The 12,045-nt window shown below is 46.5% G+C and overlaps 1 protein-coding gene across 1 annotated transcript in view; it reads left to right on the top strand.

Moving 5' to 3' along the window:
- PLXDC2 (plexin domain containing 2) overlaps positions 1 to 11,533 on the top strand; it is a 346,041-nt gene extending 334,508 nt beyond the window's left edge. The window contains exon 14 of the mRNA XM_060248395.1: positions 10,136 to 11,533. Coding sequence (XP_060104378.1) covers positions 10,136 to 10,252 — 117 coding nt within the window. The 3' untranslated portion in view covers positions 10,253 to 11,533. The remainder of the gene's footprint in view (positions 1 to 10,135) is intronic.
- The last annotated feature ends 512 nt before the right edge of the window (positions 11,534 to 12,045 follow it).

Genomic DNA, 12,045 nt, shown 5'->3' with positions numbered 1-12,045 from the left:
AGGAACTTCATCAAAAGCTTTCTGGAAGTCTAAGTAAACAACATCTTTAGGGTTTGTAGAATCTTTCGGGATCAAGTGCCGTGTTCTACTGGAGAAAGTTCTACTGGATCCAGTAGAACACAGCACTTGATCCCGAAAGATTCTACAAACCCTAATGATGTTACCAGCCGTGAAAACCTGAAATCTTTGATAAACAACATCTATTGGGTCACCCCTGCCCACATGCCTATTCACCCCCTCAAAGATCTCTAAATGGTTAGTGAGACAAGATCTTCCCTTACAGAATCCATGCTGATCCTTCCTCAATCATTATTCATCAATGTGCCCACAAATCTGCCAAATGGCCTGCAGTGCGCTTTTGTTCATCAATGTGCCTACAAATTCTATATTTAATCATGGATTTCACCAACGTACCCGTTATCAGGGGTCATTTTGTAGAAAAACAGGTGGTGGAGCTCATCCAGGGATTGTTATGCAGCTGCACATACTATTCAATGGACAAGGAGGTGAAACTCCTGTGAGTCCTCACTGAATCTGAGGCCTGCCCATTATCAACATTAGACTGACTAGCCTGTAATTTCCTGGATCTCCTCTGGAAACTTCAAAAGATGGGGGTTACCTTAGTTATGTTCCAGTCTTCAGGAATGGAGGCAGATCTTAGTGATCTTCTTCGTGGTCTCTGTGCAGTCCCACACATGGGTCTTGCCGCAGGCAACGGATCCATACCTCGGAGCTCCAATAGCTCGCCTATAGCGTCTTTTTGGCGCGCTTTCCTCCCGCCCTGGGGAGCAGGCAGCGACCGCGCATGCCTAGAGCGGGGGGAGAGCGCCCATTCCACTCAGTTTCTTTCCTACCGCCGCCCGGACAACACCCTCCTCGCTGCGTTCCTCCTTAGCTCGTCCATTACCTCATCCTTTCGACTTCTTTTCTTCACCTGGTATCGTATTCTTCTTCTTCTTATATCTTATATCCCTTTTCGTCCCGGAAAAATTTTAAAAAAAAAAACCGTTTCTGCGCTATCTTTCCCCTTTTCTCCCTTCCCCCCCCTCCCTTGTCCGGAGCGCATGGAAGGGAAAGTTACCTTCAAAAAGTGCACGTGCTGTGGGACCAAAATCCCTTCCTCAGACGGCCACAGCCACTGCCTATTTTGCTTGGGGGAAGCTCACCGAGTCGACTCCTGCCCTCACTGTGCGAACTTCGGCAAGCAGGCCCGGAAGAACCGTGCAGCCAGGCTCCGGAGTTTCCTAATTGAGTTGTCCCTGAGGGCTATGCCCGCGTCGGACTCGCCGCCTCCCCAACAACAGGCGGGAGATTCGGCTTCTACGGACGTGTCTCTCTCTAAACAGAAGCACAAGTCCGAGAAAAAGTCATCGAAGCACGCCGAGACCGGCCATAAGGCTTCGAAAAAATCGTGCCATCTGGAATCTACGGACCCGGCGCCCAAAAAATCTCGTCATTCCGAATCGGCTGATTCGGCTCCGAGGAAACTCCACCACTCGCACTCGGCTCCTAAGAAGCCTCGGGCTCCAACCTCAACTTCGACGTCTATGGATCCTGCGGCCCCAACGCAGCCCTCACTTCCGCTTGAATTGTCGGCTCCGTCGGACGTCATCACCGACATGCCACAACTGACACCTCACTCATCCACAGCAGTAGAGGTTATACCAGTCCACTCTCGTTCACCTTCGGTGCACAGCGTGGTTCCTACCGACTTTCTAGAACCCGACCTGACGACCGATTCTACTCAGGCCTACCTTAAACCTCCGCTTCGGATCGGATCCTTCCGAGACATCGGGATTTCTCCCCTGTATAGGGACTCGGCTACTCAGGCTTCAAACCAAGGTCGCTCTCGTTCACCTCCCCGTCGAGTCCGATCCCGGTCGCCGCCTCTCCGAGGCCGTTCCAGATCGCCACGTCGGCATCGAGACTCCGACTCCTCGGGTTATTATCAGGACTACTACGCCCCTCCAAGATACGACCGCCACTACTCTCGTTACCATCGTCCTTCTCGGTCCCCATCTGTGGAGGGTTCAGGTTACTCCCCGTACTCCGCAATCCAGTACGAGGACTCTCCTAGACCCTGCGATCGACTCCGTGATTCCCCACGACGACTCCGCGATTCTCCACGACCCCGTGGTCTCGACCGTGACCTCTCTTCTCCACGGCCCCGCGATCAAGATCGGACCCGAGAACCTGATTACTCTCGAGATCGGATCCGAGAGCCTGATTACTCTCGCTATTCCCCTCGACTCCGTGATCGGCTTCGGGAATACGTACGCCACTCCGATCTGCAGCGATCCCGGGACCACTACCAAAGAGAGGACGCTAGGCCGCGCACTCCGTCAGCCTCGGCCTCGATTGCTCCTCCGGTCTCCACTCCTACGGACCAACGTGCTCAGCAAGTAAAGCCTAAGACCGTTCCTTTGGACCCGATCCCGCCTCCACATCCTCCTTCGGGTGAGGATTTCCGTTCCGACCCCGACTCGTCAGCATCATCAGACTCTGAGGACCATCCAGACACGGTAGTCTCGGACTCGATGCCACAGCCCCGACTCTCTCCATCAGATGCGTCCAAGGCCTATCTCCATCTAATCACCACCATGGCCGAAGCCCTGAACATTACTCTTCCGTCGGACTCACCTAAGGTCTCTGACATCGTACACGACCTCGTGCAAACGGACTTTCCACCTGGCTCATTGCTTCCTATGCTACCGGTGCACCTCGAAGGCCTCCGCGAAACCTGGGACAAACCTGCTTCAGTCCCACCTACCTCTAAACGCTTTGACTCTCTCTACAGAGTTCACGCTCCTGAGGCTAAATTTCTTGCTTCTCATCCAGCACCCAACTCTATTATTGTGCACTCAGCCACTAAGGCTAAGCCCTCCAGACATCCGACACCTCCAGACCGTGAGGGCAGGAAATTAGACACCCTGGCCAGGAAGATATTCAACCTTGCCTCCACAAATTCCAAGCTGAACAACTATCTAGCCTACTTTTCGGCTTACGTCTTCAACTTGGCCAACCAATTTATGCCTCTTATTCCTGCCCTTCCTGAACCTTCCCAAAGGACGGCCTCCGGCTTGGTATCAGAACTGTCTAGAGTGTCGAAGCAACAGATCAACACCATACGCCATGCTGTCTCCTGCTCTTCCAGGGTCTTTGCGTCCTCTGTTGCCTTGCGTCGCCACGCCTGGCTAAGGTCCACCAATTTGCAACCGGACATTAAGCAAAAGATCGAAGACCTCCCCTTTGATGGCCTGGGCCTCTTCCATGCTTCTACGGACGAGGTCCTCACCTCAGTAGATGACGGGCGCAAGCGTGCGAAGCGCTTGGGAGTCTCCCAACCGTTCTCCCAACAGTCCAACCGTACAAAACCCTGGAGACCATCATTCCAGAGGCGTCAACGGTCACCTAAGCGTAATGATTTCTGGAAGAGGAAGAGTGGACAGCAGAAGCCTCAGTTTCAACAAAGGCCTCGGTCACAACAGCTCAAAAAGTCCTCCCTTCCTTCTAAACAGTCTCTTTGACTTTCCTCACATCCTACCGGTTTTCCACACACGTCTGTCACCATTCCTTCCCACTTGGAACTCGATAACAACTGACTCCTGGGTGCTGACCATCGTGCGCTTAGGTTACGCAATCGAGTTCATTTCTCCACCTCGCCACCACTATTTCATAGCTACCCCTCCGTCTTCTCTCCTCCATCAGGAGATTCTGGACTTGCTCCACAAAGACGCCATAGAGCCCGTCCCTCCCCTACATCGAGGGACAGGCTTCTATTCAAGATACTTCCTAGTTCCCAAGAGGGATGGAGGCAGGCGTCCCATTCTAGATCTAAGGAAGCTCAACAAGCACATCGAATACAGGAAGTTCAGAATGATCTCCCTGCAGTCCATCCTGCCCCTTATTCCCAGGAATTCCTGGATGGCTTCCCTAGATCTTCAGGACGCTTACTTCCATGTGACCATTCGACCTCAACATCGGAAGTATCTGCGGTTTGCCATGGGCCGGGACCACTACCAATATGTGTCCCTACCTTTCGGCCTCTCCACTGCGCCCCGTGTGTTTACCAAGTGCATGGCAGTGGTGGCAGCTGCACTCCGCATTCGGAACATCCCAGTCTTCCCATACATCGACGACTGGCTTCTTGTAGCTCCGACCCAACAGCAATTGGAGCACAACCTCGACACAGCTCTCACTCTCCTGAGTTCCCTGGGCCTTCGCGTGAATGCATCAAAGTCACACCTCACACCTACCCAGGACCTCAAGTTTATAGGCGCCCTTCTATGCACCTCCCTGCATCGTGTCTTTCTCCCCGAGGATCGGGCACGGACTATCATTGCCCTCGCCAGGTCAGTTCAACAACAACCTTGTCAGTCTGCGTTCACAATCCAACGCCTGCTGGGCCTTATGGCCGCTACAACATCTGTCCTTCACTTTGCCAGGCTACGGATGCGACAACTACAGATCTGGTTTGTACGAGCCTACCACCCTCAGACACAACCACAAAGTGTTTTGCTCACTGTTCCACAGAGAGCGCTTCTATCTCTCACGTGGTGGACTGTACCCAACAATCTCCTCGAGGGCAAGCCGTTTCTACCGACTTCCCCGACGGCCACAATAACAACAGATGCCTCCAAGTGGGGTTGGGGAGCCCACCTAGAGGACAAAACTGTCAGAGGGCTTTGGACGACCTCCGAGAGACTCATGCATATAAACTGCTTAGAACTGATTGCGGTACACTTTCAATTCTTTCTCCTTTCTCCCACTGATAAGGGGCCGACATGTTCAGATCTCTACGGACAATATGGCAACTGTTTATTACATAAACAAGCAAGGGGGCACCAGATCCTTCCGTCTCTGCCGTATAGCCGTAATGCTCTGGGAATGGTGTGTCAAGCACAACATATACATGACTGCCATTCATCTTCCCGGTGTGGAGAATACTCTGGCCGACTCCCTCAGCAGGATTCGCATAGACGACCACGAATGGTCCATCAATCCAACCTACCTTCGGCGTATCTTCCGATGCTTCGGAACACCCAAGGTGGACGTCTTTGCATCCAGGGACAATGCCAAATGTCCTCAGTTTTATTGCAGGAGGGGCAACGACGCCTTTCTACACAACTGGACAGGTCCCCTTCATTACTTCTTCCCACCGACTCCCCTTCTGACTCGGGTGCTGGTGAAGATAGCACGGGATGGCACAGACTGCATCCTCATTGCGCCATGGTGGCCTCGGCAACCGTGGTTCACGAGGCTTCTTCAACTGTCCCGCCACACTTACCGCCGGCTTCCTCCGGTGGGCGACCTTCTCTCTCAAGCCAGAGGTCAGGTTCTTCATCACAACCCGCGCGCCCTAGCTCTGGCAGCTTGGAGAATACATCCACCTACCTCTCTGCAGAGGTAGCCAATATCATCCTCAACGCAAGGAAGCCTTCCACGAGACTCTCGTATCAACGTAAATGGAAGCGCTTCTGTTCTTTTGCGACATCTAATCATCTGCAGCTGGAATCTGCACCTCTTAACCTGATCCTGGATTATCTACTTTCTCTACAAAGATCAGGACTCTGTTATTCCTCCTTAAAGGTTCACCTTTCTGCAGTTTCTGCGTTCCACAATCCGGTCGATGGCAAAACTGTGTTCTCCCATCCTTTATCTAAGTCCTTTCTTAAGGGCATGTTGCACCTCAACCCACCTGTCAAGCCCTTCGTTCCGACTTGGAGTTTATCGTTAGTCCTTTCCTGCTTGATGAAAGTTCCCTTTGAACCTATGGCTACCATAGACCTCAACCTTCTTTCCTGGAAGACAGCATTGCTGGTAGCCCTTACCTCAGGTAAACGGGCAAGTGACTTATGCGCCTTCCGTTATGATCCTCCCTACACTATCTTTCACAGGGACAAAGTTGTTTTGCGACCGGACCCTGCGTTCCTGCCTAAGGTTGTTTCCCAGTTCCACTTATCAACCTCAACTTCTCTACCAACGTTTTTCTCCAACCCATCCGACCAGGGACAACGAGCCCTGCATTCTCTGGACGTTAGAAGGGCTTTATCTTTCTACCTTGATCGTACACAACCTTTCCGTAAGGACCCTAACCTGTTTGTGGCCTACGGAAATCCTCACAAGGGACACAAAATTTCTACCCAAAGACTGTCTAAATGGGTAGTCAGTGCCATTAGGTTGTGCTACGAACTGGCTAAACAGCCTTTGCCCGAAGGTCTTAAGGCCCACTCCACAAGAGCGGTCTCGACGTCTACGGCCTTTCTGCAAGGCGTCTCCCTAGAGGACATTTGTGCGGCTGCATCGTGGTCCTCTCCATCCACGTTCGTCTCCCATTATGCTTTAGACATTCGTGCGAGACGTGACGCCTCCTTCGGTCAAGCGGTCCTCAGATCCATCTTCCACTGAAGTCAGGGGTGAGTGCATCCGCTTCCATCTCTATGTTGCATCCTATGTTGCATAATATGATGTGATTGCATATGTTCTGATATGTTCTGATTGGGTTACCTGATTAACTTTTTCTTTCCCAGCACCCTCCTCCAGGACATTTAGCTGGCTAGTCACCCATGTGTGGGACTGCACAGAGACCACGAAGAAGATAAACAGGTTGCTTACCTGTAACTGATGATCTTCGAGTGGTCATCTGTGCAGTCACACATGCCCACCCAGCCTTCCCCGCTGCTGGCCTCTTGTAATTGTTGCTTAACCTTGTATAGTGTCAGTGCCAACGGCGGCTGGAAGAAACTGAGTGGAATGGGCGCTCTCCCCCCGCTCTAGGCATGCGCGGTCGCTGCCTGCTCCCCAGGGCGGGAGGAAAGCGCGCCAAAAAGACGCTATAGGCGAGCTATTGGAGCTCCGAGGTATGGATCCGTTGCCTGCGGCAAGACCCATGTGTGTGACTGCACAGATGACCACTCGAAGATCATCAGTTAAAGGTAAGCAACCTGTTTATAGATTGCATGGTTTTGTTAGGTGATCCACAAGTTCACATTTCAGGGGGGGGGGGGTTTCAGAACTCTTGAATGGATGCCATCTGGGCCTGGTAATTTATCAATTTTTAATTTGTCCATCAGTCATTTGTGCACCAGTCATAGGATCCCCTCTCTTGTCACCTCAATCCAACTCAGGTCTTTCAATACCCCTTCCAAAATGGGTGGTTCTGGCAATGAAGACAGAGACCAAAAAAGAAAAAAGAATCCATTTCTCTGTCATCCTTTAGTAATCCTTTTACCCCTTTGTCACCCAAGGTCCTACTGCCTCTCTGGCTGGCTTTGAGCTACTAATATATTTGAAGAAACTCGGATCATTGTTCATCAGGGATGGGCTCTTATGCTCTCGGCTCCATAGTAGATTTCTTATCTTCCTTTCAGTCAAAATCATGGGAGTCTTATCTCTGATCAACTAGTTATAACCACACAGGTCATGGGGCTGCACTGAGAAAGGGATAGAAGGTAAAATTACTCTGTTCCCCAAGCCTCAGCAACACTGCTGCAAGATACAGGAAGGTAATTTTGCCCCCTTTCCTTTGTCCACTGCCCCAAATTCCCATGGGTTCAGCAACACCAGGAATCAGATTTTCTGGCATGTTAATGGACTGCTGCATTTCCCTTCACAGCAGCCCATTGTTATGCTTACCATTTGGAAAGTATTAGCCAACTGACTTAACCAAGGTGGGACCAATTCAGGAAGAACATCACCCTCTGGAAGAGAACTATTCCAAACATATTTATTTAATGAGGCTTCTTCAGATAATGCCAATGCCACCATAATTAACAAGCCCATATTCGGGTGTGTAACATTTATTTATTTAATTTATTTTATCACATTTATATCCTACCCTTTCCCGACGGCTCAGGGCAGCTAACAACAGCATACATTGTTCACATGGTAAACATGCCCTTAGTCTGAACATATGGCATATTCTGGGTTTGCTGTTTGTTAAGACAAAAAAACAAGTGAGAAATTCATTTGGTTTTTCATGATGAGCTGTGGTCAGTGTAACTCTGCAAATCCCACAAGGCCAATTAGCTTACTGTTAGTTTTATCAATTAATAACTGAAATATGTTCTCAATTCTGAATGGGTCAGCAGCCCAATCAAGTGGACTTGTCATTTGGGGGAGGGAGGTGGAAACCCTCTTGTCCTCTTAAGTTATTTGCAGTAGGGAATTCAACAAGCAAAAGATATTTCTGTCACTTCAAACATGAGAAGAAATGCCACCGAAAGCTACAGTTTTGCTGATATAAATCTGGTGTTTTAAGTACCCTGCAGAATTCTTGCATTATGTTTAGCAGCTGCTGTTTCCACTGCATCTCATCTTATATAACTGAAGATTTTCCGTTCCATTTTATCACACTAAAAGAGGATGCTTAAGCATGAAATGTGTTTATAGCCATACATCATTGCTGAAAATATTGACTTGGTTTAATTTGATCTACCCTAATAGAAGTGATAGAATTACAGCTGTGGCATACTCAGAGATCATCTAATCCAGTTTCTGATTACAGCATCCTGCCAAGTTGGTTTAACATATTAACTGTCTTTTAGTCACGCAGCAGGATGTTTCAGAAACAAAAGTAAGAGCTAACTCATTTTGACATGAACTTGCAGTCTTTTCAGAATCTGGATTATCAGATGTCGGAAGCAGATAAAGTAGCCACATTATGTCAGATCTTGGTTTTGTGCTGTGTGGGCAAACCAGTGGGGGCTGCTGGACTTCTTTCTCCTCTCACATGCAGCTCTCTAATTAATTGCCACACATTTCAAACTTACTTAATGTAAGAACCACATAGAATAAACATCAGAGGAAGGAAGGAAGGCAAATAGATGGAGAAGGGAGGGAAGTGTGGAAAGAAAGCAATTTTAACTTCAAATGCATTCTCCAAGTCATTCTCTAGCTTGGCTTGGAGAAGTGATTTAATGAGAGAAATGCCTTCTCCAAGCCTGCCAACGGGGTGCTGGGGGCTCCAGGAGCCACACAATATGTGTGAAGGAACCACATGTGACTCCTGAGCCACAGTTTGGCCACTCCTGGTTTGTGCTTATCCTAAAAACCATGATGTTAGTTTCCTAACCTAGTTTGCAGGGTATTTATAGGCCATTGTTTGCTGATTCACAAAATCGAAAGGAACTAATTAGTATATAATGTATTTTACATTTTAACTTCCTTGACCCATAAGCATAGTGTGCGTGTGCAAGGATGCAAACACACATTTTTCTAGTCTCCCTATTCAATAGGTACACATTGACACCCACAAAAAAAACCTGTTTGGGATGGCTGAAGTGCACCCACACAAACACAGTTGGTATTGCCACACAATTGTCTTCCTGACCCCAGATAGCTAGGAACAGTTTCCAGTGTGCTGTTCCATCTGTCTCAGGAGAGAGATTGTTCTTTTTCGGTAAAAGGCTTTATTAAGGCCTTTTCAGGTAACCTGAAAATAGCTGGGGGATGGGGTGTTACTTTCAGAGCAGATGTAGTGCCAAGGGCAACACCGGCATATTCTCCTCCCGCCCTTCCTGTGAGTGGAAGCATTTTCCATTCATACATAGGATTGTTTGAATCACAGCTTCTTCTTTTGTTTTTCCCTGGTTTAAATATAATTTAATATTTTAAGTAGTTAAATCAGTATTCAGAAGTGTGCTGTAAGGAGACAAGTCCATTCTTGCAATTGGGAATATACAAAAATTTGGCAGGAGGATCCTTTGAGTAAGAGCTACATCTTGGAAAACTTCATCCCAATTGGATAGCAGTAGGGAATTTAGAACTGGAAAAGTCTTGTGCCATTTAACGCACAACTTTTGAAACCAAGAAACTTTATCTCTCTGTCCTACATTGTGAGGGAGGGCAAGGAGGACAATTGCTGAAAATTTTCAGGTTTTGAATTGGAAAGAAGTTATCAGTGGGAATGTTTTTTATTGAAACCAGGGAAATAACTGTTAATAACACCAAACACGTAATAAAACCAGACAATTTTTATTACTGAAAAAAATGTTGGTACATCTGAATTGTTTGTGCACATCCCAAATACAAATGCTGTATTTTTAGATGGTGTCGCATAGAAACAGCCTTAGCAGTTGATATAGTGCAGCTCCAAGAATCTGACTGTGTTGTTGTTATTCATTTGCTGTTTTAGCGTCGTCCAAGTAGATGGCCTGCAATGAAATTTCGAAGAGGCTCTGGCCATCCTGCATATGCTGAAGTGGAACCAGTCGGGGAGAAAGAAGGCTTTATTGTATCAGAGCAATGCTAGGATTTCTGTGGCAGATCACCAGTACTGGCCTACAGGTGTAAGACATTTCATCTGCCTCTTACTTAAAGGAAAGGAAACCTAAACTGCTGTAACCTGAGAAAGACAGAACAGAATTCTGGGTAAACTTTCTCCAAGGGAAAAAAAAAGAAGTCCATGGGATCCCTGATCATCCTTGCCCAGAGCAAGATGGTGTAAAATATTTCATTCGCGCAACTCAGAAATCCCTACAATCTAAGAATATGGACACAATGGCCATGCATTTGGTTTCAGTGTAAGACTAATCAAGGAAATGTATACAAAGCTTTAGCTCAGAAAAGTGCTTCCCTGTTTGATCCAGTTCTCTGGTGTTTTTAAGGGTCACAAATGGTTGCCCTTTTCATGCCCAGAGGCAATGATCCCCATTGACAAGGCTACTGACAAGAACTGTCTGATGCACATAACATAGCTAAGCAATTTTCTATACTTCTACAAGTAATACAGACTTGGGTTTTTCTTTTCGTTCCATTCCATAAACATGATATATATCTTGAAATAGCAGAGTGTTTCTTGTATTCTGTAGGATTATACACTGTGATTTTTTTCACAACTATACTATTTGACAAAGCACTAGAGAGTTTTCTTTTTTAAAAAAAAGCAAGAAGGTTTTCACTATGGTGAAATTGGGCTGTCCAACTGGAGTATATAGTGAAATTGGGCTAATATTCAGTTTCAATGTTCACAAAAAATGAGATTTTCAGCTACAATCCTATATATAGTCACTTAGGAGTAAGTCCTGTTGAATTCAGTGGCCCTTGCTCCTAAATAGCCATGCACAGGATTTGGCTGTAAGTTTCAGTGATATTGTTTACACTTCTAAATGATGAGTTTGAACCAGAAGTTGAGGGTGTTTCTAGCTGATGGTGGAAAAAATAGCCACAGGGCACATGTGGTTGGATGAGGTAATGTTACCATTGATATATGTCGCCATTGTTTTATCACAGGTGGCTGAAGGGCAACATTTTAGCTCCAATCCACCTTTTTCATGTTAAACGTGTTGCAAATCCATGCAGATTCATATAGTAATATTGTTTAATGCACATAGTAGCTGCATAAATATATAAATAAATATATATAAATATAAATATATTATTTTTATAGCTAACACAAGGCAGGCTCTTGTGACTGTTAAAGAGTGCATTTTCACCATCCAGACGATGGAAATAGATTGCATTGTTGCATATTTCCATGGAGCTGTAAAATAATCCTTAATATTAAAATAAATTTTTATGTTGTGTAGGGAAAGTGGTTCATTTAACTGCAGTGCTGTCACTTTGCCTGTCTCTCAGAGCCACAGATTCTTTAATAGTAAAACCCTTTTCTGCCTTGACAAGGAAAAGACAATATTTTTTAAAAAATGACTCCCAGTGAAATATTTTCTTTGGCACAAAGGGATCAAGTATACATTGAGTTACTCAAATCTCAGTTCAGATTTTATATGTGACCTTTCTTTTCTTTTTCTTTTTCTTTATATATCATATAAGCAGACACATTTGAAGGTACAATTTCCAGAATTTTCAGTTTCAGGTTTCAAGTTGTTTAGTTACCTTTTCAGATGTTACCTTTATAGCAAAGCTATTTGCATCTTCATGTCAGTACTTGCATGGTTCTTTTTAAAAAAAAAAAACAAGCAAACATGATTTTTACTTGTTATTTCCTTCAGTAAATAATACAATACTGTATTTTTTGTATTTATTATTTATTCTGTCTAATCCATTTTGCTGTATGTCTCTAGGTCATGAAGAGAGTTTAAACAT

The sequence above is a fragment of the Heteronotia binoei genome, chromosome 10 (genome assembly GCF_032191835.1).
Source record: "Heteronotia binoei isolate CCM8104 ecotype False Entrance Well chromosome 10, APGP_CSIRO_Hbin_v1, whole genome shotgun sequence".
NCBI classification, from domain to species: domain Eukaryota; kingdom Metazoa; phylum Chordata; class Lepidosauria; order Squamata; family Gekkonidae; genus Heteronotia; species Heteronotia binoei.
Note: the sequence above shows the minus strand (reverse complement) of the source record. Positions and strands in the feature narration are given on the sequence as shown.